Genomic DNA, 20160 nt, shown 5'->3' with positions numbered 1-20160 from the left:
ACTAATCTCTTAAATATTTATCAAAGGCACAGTTTACAATAGTCATGTTATATAAACAGGAATCATAGGAATAAATTCTTTAATTTGCATTATGGATTGGCATAGATATGTTCTGCATACTTTATTTCCTTTAATTGGCTAAGAACTTGAAAACAGTATTGTCTTCCCAGCTCTTCCTCTACAACTTAATTTCTTCTCAAGTTGATTTTTATTTTCCTGCCGTTTATTCATTATTTACTTCTCCATTTTTGAGAAATACTTAAATTTGAGATTTAAAAATCTCTATGATGACACTGTGATCTCAATTCATTTATCTTAAAAGAAAATTGTAAAATTGAGTCCTTTCATATACTTTATGATTTCTTGTTTTGCTTCTATTGCTTCTACCTCTGATTGCCTTTTTTCCTTTTTTGTTTTTTGACCAGTTAGTAGATAATGCTACTAAAAAGATCCTACTCTGGACATATCTACTTCATTTTTTTATTAGTTTTATAATTCAGAATCTAAATTCTTGCATTTATGTCTTCATAACGGCTATCTTATTTACTCTTGCTTCCTGCCCTGCTTAAATATATGGACACCTTTGAATTTAAATGTTTATTAAGGTGAACTTTAATGGGGCTCCCTTTTAGCACCAGTGAGTGGAAGCAAAATTGAAGTTTTATATCTTGAGAGAAAGCATGGTTTTGTATAGAAGTGGGATTGCTGCTAACTCACTAAGGAGAACAGTACTTTCCTTAATGTTTTAATTGTAGTTCCCTGTTTGCACAGAAAGCCATGGACCAGATGTATTTGTATCCATACGGTCAGGTTCTCAATAGCAGTCTATGCCAGGGGATCTCATCCCGTTTTCTGTCAAGCTGAATCAGATTTTGATATTGTTAAGAGTGAACACATTCTCTCTGCCTAGAATTTACTCTTACGCATCTTCTGTATTAGACTAAGGCTACAAGCTCTGAGATATAGGATATAAAAAAGATGCCCTATGACACAGCCACGTGTTAATTTTTTAAATTTTTTTTGTTTTAAATCCTGCACTTAGTTTGCAAGACAACATTTTAGGTGCGGACAGTATCCAAAGCCTAGTTTTCCAGTCTCTTAACACTCTGCAGAACTTTATTTTTTGATCAAAAGGATGCTTTATATGACTCCTCCTTTATCCCTTTTGCTCCTTTTCCTCTAAAGACTCCCAACACAGACACACAGCACACACATACACACGTACACATATGTACACGCATGTACACACACGGTGTCTGTCTCTTCTCTTTGCCCCCCTCCACGTGACTTTTCTGAGGAGGTAAGATTTCTACTATAACCTACCATTCTTCGCATTCAAATGAAGGGAATGGCAGATTGTATGCCCATCTTGTTGTTAGGGTAAAGTGGAATTTTAAGATTGAGTGTTATTTATAACGCTGAGTGAGATGTGTATAAATGGAGAAAAGTCTCAATGTTCATCTGTCGCCTCCTAAGTCAGGGTAGGTCTTAAGACTTGGATATTTCTAGTTAGGCTCAGAAGAAGTTGGCCACTGTTAGACAGGAAACCCAGTTTTCAATATCTTGGCAATCCCCACATTCCTACTTTACACGTAGAGAAGTCAAAATCCAGAAGAAAAGGGCTGGTACCATATAACAATAAAAGATTCATGGGAGTTATGATGGCCGGCTTATTTATAGTTATTCCCTCGACTTTAAAACTGTTCTATTATACTGTGGTAGAAGGGACTATAACTTATAGAGTCCAAATTCTTTTAAGTAAAGTTCCGCCGTGTCCCCTGCACACACACACACACACACACACACTCTCTCTCTCTCTCTCTCTCTCTCTCTCACTCACACGTGCCTTGCTCCCTCATGCAGACCCCATGCCAAGATTCTCTGAGGAAATAGATTCTTGACGTTTCTTCATTAATTCAAGAATGTGGCATAAAGGTTACAAAATGAACACCGGGGAGCAGCTGCTTTGATGGTGAACTGCGGGTCCCTTGAGAGCCAGTGGTTCTCCCTCTCAGCCTCGGCAGCCTTAATGACTTCAAATACCTTGGTATTCATTTACATCCTCATTTAAATACTTGGTAGAAAAATAATTACACTGAGGTGTTTGATGAGATGAAATTTGATCTCAGCAGATGGAGGAAGCCTTCCCCTTTCATCAGCAGGGAAACCAAGTGTCATTTAAATGAAAATCTTCCTGAAATCTCTTTATTCCTAAATTTGCTGCCAATATCCCTGAGGAAATGCTTCCATCAAGAAGGCTTGGTGATATTGGGAAAGGGTACCAATTTCAGAAGTAATTGTCATCAGGTAGAGCAAGCATTCCCCCCGCCCCACTCCCCCCAGCCCCATTTTTAACACTTGCTGTGGCTTTCGAGTTTTGGCTTGAAATAGAACACAAATGTGAGTTTGAGAATGGAAGTTTTTCCCAGCCAGGGTTGGGGATCCAGTTCCGTGGGCTTGGTGTGGTGTAGGAGGATGCCGGCCCCCCGACCCTGGCGGCCGTGCGCCGCTCTGCAGGGCTAGCAGCCGTCTACACTGCAAGTAGCTCGTTCGCCCCTACCGCCTCCCCACGCCGGCAGCTCCCTGCGAGGAGGCACTTGAGTTCGCAGTCAGTGCGGAAGCCGGTGTGGGTGGAGAGACGGGAGGCATTTCACCCCCGTTTCCATGGCAGCAACATACGATCCGCGGCGCTGAGAGCCGAGCGGATTTCAAGGGAGGTGACTTTTTACAGGTACTTGCTGCTGAAAAATAGTTTTCCTGCCAGATTAGACTGTGAGCGCTCGAGCCTGTTTGTACTCTTTACTGTTTATTTTACAGCACGCTTGCCAGGCAAGACTCTGAACAAACAGGTCTGGATTTCCTATGGAATTTTCCCGAGACCCGCTGTCGCGTCTGTCCCGCTAGCGGGGAGACCGGTGGCCCTGACCGGCTAGAGCGGCTGTTAGGCAGGGGGCACTTCGGCCGTGGCTGCCCCGGGAGAGGCCGAGACACATTTCGTTTGCGGCTGGCCGTCTTCTTGGCCACAGCAGGCTCCGTGGCCGGTCAGAAGGCGATTGGAGGGGCAGCGTGTTTCACGAAATGCCCTGTGGGGGCAGTCGGCTGCTCGGCGGCGGTTTCTCTCGCACTGGGGGCTGGAGGACCAGCTGTGTTCCCCGTGCTGGGTGGGAGGGAGAGGGGGCCAGCTGCACGCTCTGTGGCCTGCGGCCAGTGGAAAGTCTCCAGCCGCCTGTGCCTCTCGCTGGGGCGGTCCTGTCAGCTGGGGCTCTTGTTCCCTGAGGCCAGCGATCACTGGGCTTCCCGATGCTCCTGCTGGCCCTTTGTCTGGGGAAAACCAGACTAGTCCAGGAGGGAGAGAGAGAAGACAAGAAAAAACAAACACACACATGACAAACCAAAACAGTATATTTACAATACGTTCTTTGTAAAACAACAAAAAAAAAAACCTAACTGGAAAATCAGGATGGAAGGAAATAGCACTTTTGTGCAAGCTCACAGAGGAATGACTAACAGGGAAGCTACTCAGTAGAACTCGTTCTCATCCAGAAAAGCTCCAAGCCATTCCTGTCATACTTTTGGCAACTGGTGAGGTTTCGTAAAGGGATTTGGGGAAAAAATGATGTCTTTGGATGGGACACTTTTCTTTGTCTGGTTCCTTGGGACTGCTCTCAGCACTCACGCCAAACACCACCTTTCAAACTGCCATGCCTCCCATGCTTTTTTTGGGTGATTTGCCAGGATGAGATGAGAATATAAGCACCTGAGACATTTCAGTATGTTTCAGTACTTCTACAGTCGACTGGTTTCTCAGGTGTGTTCCTTTTGAAGACACCTCTCTTATGTGCTGTGGATTACACAAATCTACCTCCTCCTGGCCTTTTGGGCTCCATTTTGAAAAGAATGCTATGGTTTTATGTTATGAGATACCTTTTCTGAATAAAAGTATTTTAGTTTTAAGATATTACAGTGGTCTAACTGATAGTTGACCTTCTTCAGCCTAACCCTCATCTAATTCAGACTTGCTCTTTGAGATCTCAAATTTCACTGTGTTCTCCTTTCTTTGGCGACATGATTCCTCATGGTTTCAGTTCATCAAGATGGATCAAGGTGACTCAGACCAGCCCATCACTGGTTTTGGTTATTTATTTGATCGGTCTTGGTATATGAAGGCTCAGAAGGAGCTTGGAAGGTTGGCAGTGTTTACTAAGAGGTAGTAGGATAGTTGACCACCCACTAGGTGGGTGTAAGAAATGACATTCCTGTTTCTTTTCTAGATATTCAATGCCACAGAAGAGCTGGCTAACACTGCGGCCTATCAGTCTGTCCGCATCTTCTCTGTGTCACTCGTTCAGGCAGAGCGGGAGCTGGAGGACCTTGCTCAGGTTGACTTGCAGTGGGCTAAGCCCACCTCAGGTAAGGGATTGCCGGAACGCGTGCCATCACCTACATAATGGGTCAGAGCCCTAGGTGGAATCTGTAATCCTGGGTTCGCTTCTGATCTATTTATTATGATTCAACCATCCCTTTACTCATTTCTTGTTGACTTTCCACCTGATTTCTGATGGTAGCCATTTCATGTTTCCTCCCAAGATTCCACCAGTCACACTCCGCCCCCCCCTTGCTCTGAGCAGATGATGCTTCCTTGAGCTTTGCTAAACACACTAAGGCCCTTCAGCATGAGCTCTGCCGGCATCTCTCCCCACAGCCTCATTGCTCTTCTGCTTTTCTCTCCCTTCCTTTGTTTCCTGTGTCTGAACACAACGGACCGGTGTCCTTTCAGGGCTGCCTCTGATGCGGGTGCTCACCCCCTCCACGGCCTTCTTTTACCCCTTGAGCTCTGGTCTTTCACGCCCCTGTCCATTCAGCACAGACTCTGTATTTCCTGCCTGTTCTGTTAGGCTTTGTGCTGGGCCCCAAAGACACAGCAGTGGGCAGTGCAGACACAGGCCCTGCTCTCACATTTAGCCTTCCTTTTATTCTGACAAAACAAAGGAAAACTGAACATAATAAACACCCTTCTCATGATGCCTCACCTCTCTCCTAAGCTTTTCTAGAACATCTTTTGTTCTCATTCTTTTCACTGCCTTTCCATATGTTCATTCTTTGTAATTTGGCTTCCGCTTCCGCCTCAACAACCTGCTCACCTCAAGGCTACTGCTGTTCTTCCAGTTATGCACTCCAGACACTCTAGCACTTGACACTGCTGACCGCAGCTTTTAGAAACTGCATGTTCCAGGGGCGCCTGGGTTTGAACATCCGACTCCTGATTTCGGCTCAGGTCATGATCTCAGGGTCCTGGAATTGAGCCCCTTGTTGAGCTCTGTGCTCAGTGGGAGTCTGCTTGGGACTCTCCCTCTCCCTTTGCCCCTCCTCCTACTCTCTTGTTCTCTCTTTCTTTCTCTCTCTAAAATAAATAAATAAATCTTAAAAAAAAAAAAGAAACTGCACATTCCTCTTCACTTGCATGGTCTCTCCTCTCCTTAGTTTTCCTCCTCTGACTTCTCCCTCTTTCTCTTTGCTTTCTTCTCTCTCTTCCTCCAAATGTGGTCCCTTGTGCTTTTTCTCGTCCCTTTTCTTTTATCGTCTGTACCTGCTTTACTTTGCTAACCTCTGCTCCCACATTTTCTTTTTTTTAAATTCAATTAATTAACATATAGCGTATTATTAGTTTCAGAGGTAGAATTCAGAGATTCATCAGTTGCGTACAACACCTAGTGCTCATTACATCACATTCCCTCCTTAATGCCCATCACCCAGTTATCCCATCCCCCCACTCCCCTCCCCTCCAGCAACCCTCAGTTTGTTTCCTGTGATTAAGAGTCTCTTATGGTTTGTCTCCCTCTCTGGTTTCCTCTTGTTTTATTTTTCACTCCCTTCCCCTATGCTCCTCTGTTTTGTTTCTTAAATTCCACATATGAGTGAGATCATACGATAATTGTCTTTCTCTGATTGACTTACTTCACTTAGAAATACCCTCTAGTTCTATCCGCATTGTTGCAGATGGCAAGATTTCATTTTTTTTTGATGGCTGAGTAATAGTCCGTTGTGTGTGTGTGTGTGTGTGTGTGTATCATACTTCTTTGTCCATTCATCAGTCATTGGACATCTGGGCTCTTTCCACAGTTTGGCTATTGTGGACATTACTACTATAAACATTAGGGTGCAGGTGCCCCTTCGGATCACTACATTTGTATCTTTGGGGTAAATCCCTAGTAGTACAATTGCTGGGTCATAGGGTAGCTCTATTTTCAACTTTTTGAGGAACCTCCATACGGTTTTCCAGAGTGGCTGCATCAGTTTGCATTCCCACTAACAGTGTAGGAGGGTTCCCCTTTCTCTGCATCCTCGTCAACATCTGTCATTTCCTGTGTGCTCCCACATTTTCAAGTGTTAATTCATTCAACAAATATCTGAGAACCTCCTGTGTGCTAAGCACTGTTCTAAGTGCTTCGGGGACGGCAGTGGGTAAGACAGGCAAGAACACCTGATCTCATGGAGCTTGCTTTCTAGTGTGGGGGATTTTAGCAAATGAATAATAAAATCAGTACATTATATACAAAGTCTCTGATAATACTCAGTATCACGCTATCTGAATTCTCCCTGTGAGAACTCAGGAGCTGAATCGATTTGGGTAAATTTTTGGATAAATCTTTTGGTCTATGAACTTTCCCTGTGTGTTATCCAAAACTCAGGAATAGGTTAGATTTGGATAATATATTTTACCTTGCTATCAGCAGACTTTTACTCTAAACTTGGAGACCTAATACATTTTTGGGTATGAAGGGATAGGGTAGATGGTGAGCAAACTAATGAGACAAAAACACATAAATGAAATACCTCAGGGAAGGGGGTGCAGTAGGACTGTTGGGGCTGGGATGGGGTTGTGGTTTCCAGTGGAGAGCGGCCATGGTGGTCCCGACAGAGAAAGGCGAGGCAGTGCAGGTACTGGGGAAGAGCACAGTAGGTCAGGCCGCTCTTATATTCCAAATTTCTGCCGCCTCTCCTACTGTTGTCACATCTCTGACTGCAGCTGGGAAGGTTCTCTGATATTAAGGACTCATGATTAGATGGGAGCCACCTGGATAATTCAGGGCAGTCTCCCTTTCTCAAGGCCCTCAACCCCAGTCACATCTACAAAGCCCCATAGCCACGTAAGGTAACAGATCACAGACTGCAGGCATTGGGGTGTCGACATCTTTGGAGGGCTCTTCTGCCTTCCACACATTCTTTTTTTTTTTTTTTTTTTTTTTTTAAAGATTTTATTTATTTATTTGACAGAGAGAGACACAGCGAGAGAGGGAACACAAGCACGGGGAGGGGGAGAGGGAGAAGCAGGCTTCCTGCGGAGCAGGGAGCCCGATATGGGGCTCGATCCCAGGACCCTGGGATCATGACCTGAGCTGAAGGCAGACGCTTAATGACTGAGCCACCCAGGTGCCCTGCCTTCCACACATTCTTGTTCCCAAGCATTTTCAAGTGGCTTTGTGGCTTTCTGCTTTCTTTCCTCCAAGATGTGATTCCCCTCCTGTCTTATCTTCCACTCTTCTCCTTTTATGGTCTAGGCTCTAATCAGATCCTTTCAACAGTTTTCCTACTCTGTGTGCCTTTTTACATATTGTTTCTTCTGCCCAGAATACCAGCTCTGCACCCCCCACCTCTCTCCCCATCCCCCTTATTTACCTTTTCCTTCTCCCTGCCCATCAGTGGATCTGCCTTTATACCAGCTACCCACAGCCACCAGACACCAGCCAACGAACCTTTACTGACTCTCTGTTAGGTACTAGACATTGGGGATCCAGAAGGGAAGAAGATAAGGTTCCTGCCTTGGAGTAGCTAATACTCCAAGGGTAAGGGAAACACTATGCATAGAGTATTATGGAAGCACAGGGGAGAGGGGTAGGTCTTATTAGGCTTTTTGTGATGTGCCTTTCATTTGCTCTTCTTTCTCTTGCTGTTGAAACCCCTTACCACTTGTTTGTACCTCTTCAGGCACTTAACCATATTTTGCCGTATATTTTATTCAGCTGAATGTTTGGCTTATTCTGTAGAATATAAGAGCTATGAGGAGAGCCTCCATGTCTCTTCATATTTCTTTGTTCACTGTATCCCAACCATCTAGAAGGGCCTGGCACCTAGAAGGTGCTAGTCGTTTTATCTCATTCAAAACTGATTGGAATTCCCAGTATGACACTGTCAACTTTCTGAGGGCCAGAGCTGTACTGGGGTCTTCTGTAGCGCTGAGCCGGTGACTCACATGCAGTAGTAGATCTACCGCGTTCCTGACTTCTTCTGTTTAACTTTTCCTCAACAGAGAACTTAGGCCATGGGATTTTCAAGTACATGTCAGCAGTGTGCTGGCTCTTTGGACGTTCCCTGTATGACACTCTGCAGTACCCCATCGGGCTGGTCTCCTCCTCGTGGGCTGGGACACCCATTGAAGCCTGGTCATCTGGAAGGTCGCTGAGAGCCTGTGGTGTTATGACGCGAGGGTGAGAAAGTATCCTGGAGTCTGGGAGAAGGATCCAGGAAATTTTGTAAGAGAGAAGGATCATGGTTTTCTCTGGGGAATCAAATACTTGTTGAATGTCCAAATAGGTATTGAATGTATGTAACTTATTGCACGAACATGGAACGTGTTATTTTCACTGTCGTCAGTACCATGCTCATCTGAGAATATGTCAAGAAGAAATTATGATCCTTTTCCTTAGTAATAGCTAATACTTACTGAGAGCTTTCTCTATGTTGGATACTGTTGTAATCACTTTGTATGTATTAATTCACTTAGTACTCGCAATAACCTCTAGAAGTGTAGATACTATTAACACAAATAATATGTGGATAAAGCTGCTAAGTCTCAGAGTGGTTTAGTAACTCACTCATGGGTACAACTGGTAAGGGGCAAAGTCTGGCTTCAATGTCTGTGCTCTCAGCCACTGTGCTGTATTGCCCATAAGAATAAACAGTCTAACAGGAAGAACAAATATACATGTAATCAAAGAAACTTATTTGATTATGAAATTCTGATTATGAAAGCACAATCAGGAAAAGCTAGGTCTGGAAGAATATGTGGAGTGGGGGAGAAAGGAGTAGTTAATAAAATCCTGACACTAATATTAACACAGAGATTAACAGTATGTGAACTGCTTTCACAGACGTTGTTTCATTCAATCTGGGAAGGCCCCTGGGGAGAGGATGGACTTGAGCTCTTGGTATAGCTCAGGTAAAGACATGCCTGTAGGGAAGGGGAGATGTTCAACTTTGGAACTAAGAGAATGGCCTAGGTAGAGTGGGAGGGATGTAAAGTCAGGCTTCCCAGATCTCTGGGGACAGGAAGGGACGCCACCGAATGTGTGGGGAAGTGGGCATTCTCATATATAGCGGTCATGAGTATAAACTCATATATGCATTTTACAGAGAACTTTAGGAATGTGTTCAAAGCCTTGAAAAAATATGCCCTTTGACCCAGCAGTTTCATTTCTGGGAATTTATCTTAAGGACATAATTAAGCATATATGCAGTGATTTTAGCTATAAGGAAGATGAGCAGAAAGCTTAAAAAAAATCCAAGTGTCCATCCACTGAGTACTAGTTAAATAAATTGTCTGCATGAGATACTCATAATAAAACACTCCTCCCCTCTGGTTTTAGTGACCTTATCTGGAAACTGGGATGGCCCTCTCTGGACTCATAGAAAGCTGACCGATACCCTTATCCCAGGAAGAACCTGGACAGATATGAAAGTTGGAGGCTGTTCACATGTTTTCATGTGGAACAGAGTGGTTCAGTCTGATTCTGTGTTGCTTTCATCAGAAGTTTACCCCAAGTGAAAGCTGGATAGACACCCAGTTTCGGGATCATCCTGTGATTGGTCACTAGCTCTCTCGTGACACTTGTGAATCTTATCAATTGCAGGTTGATTCCGTCTGATTCTGTGACTGGTCCCAGTAAGTACTCTGTTCTCTGGAATGCCATGATCCATCCACTGCATAACATGACTCTGAAAGGGGTGATCTGGTACCAGGGTGAGTGCTCATTTTGCTATTTCTCCATTGTATCAGTTAGCTTTTGCTGCATAACAAACCACCCCGTAACTGAGTGACTTAAAACAATAATAATTTTATTTGGCTCACCATTCAGTGGGTTATTAGGGTAGTTTTCCTGTATAGACTGCTTTGGTTAATTTCTCTTGGGATCTCTGATGTGTCTTTGGCCACTTGGCAGGTGTCTGGTGGCTGGATGACGTAGGATGGCCTCTTCCTCCTGTTTGTTGACTGCTGGGGCACCATGGTCTCAAGTGGTCTCTCAGCCTTGAGCAAATTAGTTCAGACTTCTTTATCATTGACATAGCAGTCTCAGTCTCAGTCTCATAGCATTCACTCAGCAGTGTCTGAGTGAAGCCCAAAGCTGAAGCACTTTTCAAGCCTCTGCTTGCATCCCATTTGCTGAGGCCCCTTTGGCCAGAGCAAGTCACAAGGCCAGTCCAGAGAGACTGCAGGAAGGCCCACTCCCTAAGGGCATGGATGGCGGTTGGGGAGCAACGTGCGGCCGTGTTTGCATCCACCCCAAGCCCCTCTCACAATCTGGACTGTTTTTAGGGGAGTCCAACGTGAATTTTAACAGGGACCTGTATAATTGCACGTTCCCTGCGCTCATTGAAGACTGGCGCCAGACCTTCCACCGTGGCTCCCGGGGGCAGACAGAGCGTTTCTTCCCATTTGGATTTGTCCAGGTATGTGTTGGGAGGAAGAAGGTTTGGGGCATGGGTGTGGGGGTGTGCTGTGGAGGTCTCTTTCCTGGAATCCATATTCCTTTTTGTGCCCTCATAGTCTGCTGGTCGAGAACTGAGTGTCAGACTTAATTCATCTCAGTTCACTGATGGGACAAGTACATCTGCAAAAAAAGGTTAATAAGTGACAAATACTTCTTATTAAAAAAAGAATACATGTTCATTAAAGATATTTAAAAGATAAGCAAAAGAAACTGAAACATTTCTAATTCCCCAATCCTGACATAAGCTGACCTCTTCTGCTTATGTGTTTCTGCAGTGAGATCCATACCATAATACTGTACCATAGCTTGCTTCTGCTCTTAATGTCATATTGTGAACAGTTTTTCATGCCGATAAATATTAATCTTGAGCACAACTCATAACGATTGCAGGGCACTTTGAAATCCGGTTGTATTCTAATTTCTTTAACTAGCTCTCAGTAAATGGGCCCTTAGGTTGCTTTAAACATCTTGCTTTTATAAGCAGCAGCGTTTATTTTCCTTGTGGCTAAGTCATTGCATATGTGCTTAATTCTTTCCGTAAGATAAATTCCCAGAAATGAAATTGCTAGGTCAAATGGAACGCTTTTTAAGGCGCTGAACATGTCCTCAAGTTTCTCTGTAGAAATGTATTAATTTGGATTAATTGTATACTCAGCAGCTGTGTGTGAGAATGTCCACTTCCCCACACCCTCCCTAACTCGGTGCTGCCCCTTCTGCCCCTCTACAGCGAAGCTTTGCTCTCTCACTGCCTGCCCACTGCACGCGTTCTTTGTCTGGAGCAACCTTACTGTCCCACACTTTCCTAGCCAACTTCATCCTTTAGACCTCAGCCTGGGTATCAGGTTAGGAAGCCTTCTGTGAGTATTCAACATCTGGGGTAGGTACCTCCTTTCCCCAGACAGATGATTACTTAGCACCCTCTCCTTCCCCATGTTACTTGCATGTCGGTTGCGCACATGACCACGTTTTTCTGGATCACATTTACATCCCAGTACCTAACTGCTCAGCAGTTGTTAAATATGGCCTAACACATGAATGAAAAAAAATATCAAGAGAAATCATACTTTTAATTAGCGGCAACTAGTCAGGAAGATTCTGCTCTCCTCCTTGCTGAAAAGGAATAAATGCATTTAACCAAGTTCATAATGGTGTTGCCTTACCTGTTCCTATGGCCCCTCCAAGACCTAGACGTCTTAGCAGGGTGGTCGTTCTGACTTGCTTGGAATATAGGAAATAAAACAAGTAAGGTGTTAGAAAACCAGGGCCCGACTCCCAGCATAATAACGGAATCGGCTTTAATACTTGAATTGGACACACATGCGTCCAGCCGTCTGGCTCCGCACGGTCCACAGATACCTCCCGCTCACCGTCCTCACATCTCCCCCACCCTGTCCTAGTTCACCATACCTTTTTTTGGATAAAGATTTTTATAGACCTTTTTTCCACTTATAATTACTTTACAACCATGTTCTTTCTCCTTTCTCACATTTGTTTTGACTTGGAAACAAGATGATTCTACTCATTATTATTAAAATAGCAAGCCCTGTCATCAGTTCTGTGTTTCTGTTGGTGGAAACCCCATTTGGACTTTTGAGGTTCTTTTTTTGTCTTTGCTGTGTAGATGGTGATTTGAGTGTGACTTCAGCCAATTCCAACCATGTGTTGTATGCTTATTATATGCCATGAATTGTGTGAGGTGCTAGAAATAGAGCGTGAATCAGAGAGACCTGGTCCTTGCACTTACGCCTTTCCGTTTAGTGAGACTAAGTCCCTTAGTCTCATGGCTTTAGCTGGTCATCATCGACAAAAATCTGTTGGTTGCTTGTGGAAAACTGGGAATGCAAACATATACCTTCAAAGGGAAATATCAAATATGACAAAATAATGGTTCAGCACATGGATCTGGAGCTAGTCTGCCTGGATTCAAATCCAGCTCTGACTCTTCTCTAGCTATGTGATTTTTAAAAAAATATTTTATTTATTTGACAGAGCAGAAGCAGGGGGAGCGGGTAAGGGAGAAGCAGGCTCCCCGCTGAGCAAGTAGCCTGATGTGGGGCTCTATCCCAGGACCCCGGGATCATGACCTGAGCCGAAGGCAGATGCTTAACTGACTGAGCCACCCAGGCGCCCCTAGCTATGTGATTTTGAACCAGGTATTGAATAGGGGATTAGTATTTGAAGTATTATTTTTAGTATTATCTTTATTATTTTAAGTATTACGTGAGTTGATCCATATAGAACCTGGCACATGCTAGGTAATGTTAGTATTAATTATTATCAATGTGAGAAGTCAGAAAATCTGGAGGGACAGTTGGTCTGCAAGGAAAGATGAATTTATAGAGGTGTTGAGTTTGAAATGATGGTTGCAATAGCTAGAGCACAGCTAGAGATGTAGGACCGGAGCCCAGCGGAATTAGACACATGTATCCAGGGGTTATTAGTAGGGAGGTGACCTGGAGTGTGGGAGGGAAGGAAGAGCAAGAGGCTAGGGAGTCCCTAGGAGTATGCGTTTTGTGCAAAGGGTCTGGAGGAACGGTGGAGCGGACTGCGAAGTGCAGTATGCTATTGTAAAGTCCTCTGAGTGTGGCCACTTTTATATTCTCTGGCAATCATATGCCTTCATTAGGAACAGTATTTCTACTAATCACTGTGGGAGGCTGAACAGCACCCTAGTAGATCTCAGATCATGGGGTATGCTGGCGCCTCCGTGTGGCCGCTCTGGAGTAGTGCAAGCAACGAAACCCGCCAATTGCTGCAGGACTTCTCCCCACTCTGCCATTTTGAAACAGCTTCCTTGGCTGGAGTGGCCGTATTCAGCATTTCTCCCACTTGTGCTTCAGGCTAGTACTTACCCTAGTCTCTGTCTGGTAGCTTCGTTGCTGTGAACTTCATCATGACACTGGCTGGTGACCAGTGTTCCGCTCTCAGTCTTCCGGGTGTTGTGTGGGAAGAAGTAGGGTCACTCAGTGGGTCTTTTCACGAAGTTCGTTTGTGAAGCTTCAGCACCTTTTATCATTTCATATATTCCAGCAGATTTGCCTAAGAGGTTTTAATAAGAGAACTGGAAATGTCCCCTTAGTTCCAGATCACGTCCTTTTTACTACCACTGCAACCTCTCCAGTTTTTCCTGAGGATTTTCTAGTCTTTCTGGAACAGGTCAAGAAGCAGAAAACGTCCTGTGCTCAAAGCTTCATTTGGCCACATTTGTCGGGATGATCCCAGGTATTTGCTGGCTCTGGGGGTGAGAAGGCTTGGGGGGAGCAGCCTCTTCACGATGTAGCTCCTCTCATGGGGACAGAAATTTTCAAATGGCGTCCAAAGACAGTGTGGTTGCTCGTCCAGACTGTTTCCCAGCTTGTGGCCTGGCTTACTGTTAGATCATGGTTGTGAAAGAGAGATAATGGGTTGATGCCTCTCACTGGCTGGACTGGGGCTAAGAATGATGTGTAGTCTAAATCAGAGAACAGGGTGATATAAATACGAGAGAAGTAAGGAAGGAAGAGTGGGACCACATGCGTCAGAGTAATGTTAAAGAGTTTTCCCGGGAGCCTCTCCTCTGCAGGAGTTGGAGTCTGTCGATTTTAAGTCTAGATGGAAGTATTTACTCAGGATGTTGCAGAGTCAGACAGCCTCTTACTACCTTTACCGCTCCTGCACTACTCTGAGGCGCCATCTTCTTTCCCTTGAAGTGTTGCCTCCTTACTGGTCTTCCTGCTTCTACCTTTTCTCCCCTTTGGGGTAGTCTCAACATTGCAGTTAAGGTGATCCTTTGAAGTGTAAGCCACATCAGAAGGCTCCAGTGGTTCCTCCGTATGAGCGAGGTCAGCGGAGTGACACGTGGTCTGCCCCTGCCGCCAGTGCCCATCTGACCTCCCGTCCTAACTCTCTTTGCCTCGCTCGCTCCACGTCAGCTCTGCTGGCTGCCTTACAGTCTTACTTACACACCGGGCATACTCTGCCCTAGGGCCAGCCATTTTCCTTTCCTTCTGCCTAGAAAGTTCTTTCCCTGGTATATTAGTTTTCTGTTGCTGCATAAAAAATTACTGCATATTTAGCAGCTTAAAACAATGCTACACACATTTCTTATCTCACGGTTTGTGTGGGCGACGAGTCTGGCATGCCTGGCTTAGCTGAGTCTTCCACTTGGGGCTGCAGTGAAGGTGTTGGACAGAGCTGGGGTCGCAGCTGAGGCTTGGGGTTATCTTCCAAGCTCAGGTGGCTGTTGGTGGAATTCGTTTCCTTGAAGCTCTAGAACTCAGGGCAGCTGACTTCTTGAAGGCCAGCAGGAGAGAGCCTCTGACTTCTCTACCCTCTTATAAAGGCTTCCCTGACTGAGTTGGGCTCTCCACCTACTCTTCCTTTGGTTATCTTGAAGTCAGCTGATAAATGACCTCACCTACATCTGCAGGATTCCAAGCAGACAATCAGATATTACAGCTTCTTGAGTGATGGATACTGTCCTTTCTCTGGGTCCCATCCCCTATCCAGGTGCTTGCCTGCTTCTGTCATTTTGCTTTTAGGTTATCTTATTCCTGCCCATCCCATTCCTGCTGCTCTCCTACGTCAGGCTTTTCTCTTATTTGTCTAGAATGTTCTCGTAGCTGTTGAACCAATCAGCCTTTCTGCTGTCGGGTTCTTCACAGAATCATTTGCATGATTAATCCTTTGAAATAGTCCTTTTATCATGTCAATTTCAGTGGCTCTCTAATTTCTAAATTGAGCTTAAGGGGTGCCTGGGTGGCTCAGTTGGTTAAGCGACTGCCTTCGGCTCAGGTCATGATCCTGGAGTCCTGGGATCGAGTCCCACGTCGGGCTCCCTGCTCAGCAGGGAGTCTGCTTCTCTCTCTGACCCTCCCCCCTCTCATGCTCTCTCCCTCTATCTCATTCTCTCTCTCAAATAAATAAATAAAATCTTTAAAAAAAAAAAATAAATTGAGCTTAAATTCACATAAAATTAACCATTTTAAAGCATTCAGTTTGGTGGCATTAGTACGATCACAGTGTTCTGCAGCCATCCCCTCTAGTGAGTCCCTGTTGCGTGCGGGTAAAGTATGAACTCTATCCGAATACTTGCCTCACTGTCTTAACAACATTGTCTTTCCTACATAAACCCTCCAGTTCAGCTCGACTACTCTCTCTCTCGCCTTCAAAATTGCCTTTCTCTTTCTTACCTTTGCATATTACAAGATTCTGACATATCCTGTTGGTAGTGACTGCTCATATTTTCTGGGCCCATCCCTTTTTTTTTTTAACATATTCTGAGGCCCTGTCGTCTTATAATAATAAACGTTGTTCTAGTGCAGAGTACTTGCTCTCTGTGCCTCCGACGTTAGCACTTAATCCACGCTATTTTATATAACTGTTTATTAACATTTCTTATGTACAGGTCTGTCCCCTCAACAAAGCTGTGAAGTACTTGTACCAGTTAGCTCTCGCTATGTAACAAATCGCCTCAAAACTCCGTGGCTTAACATAACATTTATCATAGCTCACATGTGTGGGTAGCTGGGGGTGGGTTGATCTTGGCTGAGCTCCACTGAACTCTTTCATATCTCTGTGGGTCAGAGGCAGGTGGGGGCTCTCACCTGGGCTTGGCTGGAGTGGGTTAGATGAGGAAGCTCCGTCCCACAGCGCTCCTCCTTCTGCAGAGAGCTGTGGGCTAGCCCAGGCATGTCATTCTCCTGACAGCAGAAATGTGAAAGAGCAAGTGGAACCACACAGGTCTTTGGAGGCCGAGGCTAGGAACTGACGTGCCGTAACTTCTGTTTCAGTCTGTCGACCAAAACAAACCACCTTAGAAAGTGGTGGGGAAATACACTCTTTCTCTTCCTGGGAGAAACCACAAAGCCACATGGCAGGAAAGTGTGGTTGTAGGAAGGGGTGAAGAATTGGGGTCTTTGATGCAATTTACCACATGCTCATGGGCAGATTGCTCTCAGCTTCCCTATAGCGCTTAAACATGTTATAGATAGATGTATCAGTTACCTGTTGCTTTGTAACAAACAACCCCAAAACTTAGTGGCTTTAAAACGTCAGCCACTGTATTTGCTCATGATGCCATGGGTCGGCCAGGCAGGGCTCAACTGGGACGGCTCAGCTCTGCTCCGTGTGACGTCAGCCCGGCTTGCTCACGTGGCTGCAGTTTGAACTGAAGTCTCGAGCGTTCATGTGACTGGCCCCTCGGCTGAGCCCACGGGGACATTAGCCCCTCTCTCTCCTAAGGATCTTCCCATGTCCAAGGTCCCCGTCTCCAGGTAATTTCTCCAGCAGGGTAGCTGGACTGTTTTTACCTGGCCATCTCCAGGTTCCAAGAGAATGAAATCCGAAGGCAGGGCCACTCGGAGCAATGGCATCACTTCTACTGCGTTCGGCTCGTCAGAGAACATCACAGGCTTAGCCCAGATTCAGTGGGAGGAGAAATAGACTCCACCTCTTGACGAGAGGGGCGTCACAGACACACTGGCGTGTGGGGGGAGGGGTGTTCAGCCACAACAGGAAGAAGCTCACTGAGTACTTGTCGAATGAGCATTTGAACGAATGAAAGAAGCAGAAGCAGAGTCTGCTTATGAAGAAGACTCTACGACAGGATTCTGATGCAACATTCTCTACTTTCCAGTTATCTTCATATCTGTCTGCAACCTCAGATGACACATTTCCCCAGATCCGGTGGCATCAAACCGCAGACTTCGGCTATGTCCCCAACACAAGGATGCCCAGCACTTTCATGGCGGTAGCAATGGATCTCTGTGATAGGAAGTCACCTTTTGGCAGGTACGGGTGCTTCTTGGGCTTTGCTTGAGCAATACTATCTGTTCTTTGTCCGTAGCCTTCACTCTGATGTTCACTTGTGAGGGGCAGAGAGTGGGTGCTCTAAGGACTGGACCCTCGGGGCAGTGTCTGTCCATCATTTGCACTGGCATGGGCTGCAGTAACTAAAATCCCCAACATCTCAGTGCTTGATGCAGCAACATTTTATTTCTTGTTCACCCCACATGTCCAAAGAAGGCCCACAGAGGTCATCAGAGAGGCTTTGCTCATTAGAGTCATTCACAGATCTGGAGTGACGGAGATTCCGAGTTGATCCGGGCTTCCCTCACCTTCACGTCTCCCCCTGGTGATGGAAGTAACTTCTGCTCACATCGCATTGGCCCCAACAGGTCATCGGGCTCTGCGGGGCTTCAGCGTGAGCAGGAAATGGGACCCTTCCCTGAGCTCAGGGGGAGGAATGGGCTCTCTGAATGGCCCTGGTGGCCACCGCGCACTAGCTGTGGGATGCGAGGGGGATTGGCAATGAAATGGGGCCCAACACGTAGTGTCTGGTTTATAGTAGGAACTTGAACAGATACTTATTTTTGAACAAATGGAGATTGATCGATTGAATGAATAAAACCTGGAGGGGACCCAGTAATGAACAATGGATTCAGATGAAACACAGCGCTTTCAGTGGCTCGAATAATTTTGAGTTTAGCTCTCCTCCAGTGCCTTTCCTCCCTCCCGCAGGGGCCTTTATTCCTACCTTCGAAGTCATCTGCTTTTTCAAGGTTTCTAACCCACAGGAGGCCCAGAGCCCCACTTATGGTCACCATTCACCATGTCTCCTAAACTGACGAGCCACTGATCACTGGCTATTAGATTCAGTCAACTTTATTCTTATCTTCCTAATTCCCCTCCCCCCCCTTTTTTAAAGTGTGGTGACTGTTGAGCTCAAACCCAAAGTTCTCTGCTTGTTCTTTGTCCCGTAGCATCCACCCTCGAGACAAACAGACGGTGGCCTACAGGCTGCTCTTGGGGGCCCGCGCTGTGGCTTATGGGGAGAAGTTGGTCTTTCAAGGACCGCTGCCTGAGAACATGGAACTCTTGGCTGACAAGGGGCTGCTCAACCTCACATATTCGCTGGAAATCCAGGTGCAGAGGCAGCACAATCTATTTGAGGTGAGAAGAGTAGTTGAAACAGTAGGTGTGCATCCTGTGTGGGGAGTCAGGATGTTCTCCACACTGGGGCCCATCTCTTTAACTATAACATTTCTGTGAGGCAGAACTTGGTTTTTATTTTATTTTATTTTTTTATTTTTTAAAGATTTTTATTTATTTGACAGAGAGAGACACAGCGAGAGAGGGAACACAAGCAGGGGGAGTGGGAGAGGGAGAAGCAGGTTTCCCGCGGAGCAGGGAGCCCGATGCGGGGCTCGATCCCAGGACCCTGGGATCATGACCTGAGCTAAAGGCAGATGCTTAATGACTGAGCCACCCAGGCGCCCCCAGGGCTTGGTTTTTAGTAGGGTGGAGTATATCTCAGAAGGGTGGCTGAGTAGCTATTAATTCTTCCACTTAGTGGCAATTTTGATAGGACAATCAAGGAAAAGGAATTCACATTAAAATACTCCTTTTGTATTGTCGCTTCCAGAGCAACCATCTTTGCTGTGGCGAGGGCCCGTGGCTTAATGTATAGGTTCCCTATTGAAAGATTCCTTACTCCCGAGTATTTCCCTCATCCTTGGATGTCTTTTTATGTCACACTATCCCACATTCTGATATTCTTTTGAGTTTAGTGTCTCCTTTGAGGGGCTTAGCTTGGGGATTTGCAACTCAGTGTGAATTAATGTGATGAAACTACTTTCTTCTAGTACCTAGCGAGGATCATTCCACTGTGGAACTAGGGTAAACAATGAAAGAGCTTATGTAGGGGTCTTCCACAGTTGGGGGTGCGGGGGGAGGCATTCCTCTTGCAACATGCCGATGAGCGTCTCTGGGAACCATGAGGCCACCAGGCTGGATGGGGCGTGTGGGGTATGAGAAGAGGGCACTGGAGGGCATGAAAGAACATGAAAGACACACCTGAATTACACCTGAGTTTATATCTAGGGCTGCCCCTCCTCTGGAGCCCCAACTACCACATCCACTGGCCTCAGGGGCTTGGGCGGCACTTACGCCCCTGAGCTTCTTTGGACATTGGGTCTGAGGTAATTCTAGCTCCCCAGAAGTCTCCATGCTGAGTTCGGTTCTCCCCTGTAGTCAGTTGCTGGCAGTCTGCCCGTCATCTGGACCCGGAACCATAGTTGGGAGCAGGACAGAATTTCACCTGTGGGTGCTGGATACTTTATGTCCCCTTCCTTGGATTGCTTTCTGGTTGGAGAAAGGCTTATTATCCAAGGTCCCTTTGTGCCCCTTCCTCGTCCCGTGGCTCCTCGGGGAGGCCAGAGTGCTCACAGCAGCCGGACCGCTCCACTGGCTCAGGTCCTGCGTGCTTTGCCATCTGGTCGGAAGGATCACAGCAAGCACGTCCAGGGGAGCCTTCTCTAAAGGCTCTGTGTGATCATGCCTCCCTGTCTCCCTCAGTCATTGAGCCGTTCATTTACCGATTGATTTTATCACCTGAACATTGCTCGTCACACTT

General features: G+C 45.9%; 1 protein-coding gene across 5 annotated transcripts in view; it reads left to right on the top strand.

Annotated features, from left to right (window-relative positions):
• SIAE (sialic acid acetylesterase) overlaps positions 1–20160 on the top strand; it is a 54429-nt gene that overhangs the window by 30294 nt on the left and 3975 nt on the right. For all 5 annotated transcript variants that reach the window (XM_032426411.1, XM_032426410.1, XM_032426409.1 and 2 more), the window contains 6 exons: positions 4272–4410; positions 8309–8486; positions 9909–10018; positions 10592–10725; positions 17383–17537; positions 18509–18698. In XM_032426411.1, the coding sequence (XP_032282302.1) occupies positions 4272–4410; positions 8309–8486; positions 9909–10018; positions 10592–10725; positions 17383–17537; positions 18509–18698 (906 nt within the window). The remainder of the gene's footprint in view (positions 1–4271; positions 4411–8308; positions 8487–9908; positions 10019–10591; positions 10726–17382; positions 17538–18508; positions 18699–20160) is intronic.

The sequence above is a fragment of the Phoca vitulina genome, unplaced genomic scaffold (assembly GCF_004348235.1).
Source record: "Phoca vitulina isolate PV1807 unplaced genomic scaffold, GSC_HSeal_1.0 scaffold34, whole genome shotgun sequence".
NCBI classification, from domain to species: Eukaryota; Metazoa; Chordata; class Mammalia; order Carnivora; family Phocidae; genus Phoca; species Phoca vitulina.
The sequence above is the reverse complement of the archived record's forward strand: the minus strand, read 5'-3'. Positions and strand labels throughout refer to the sequence as shown.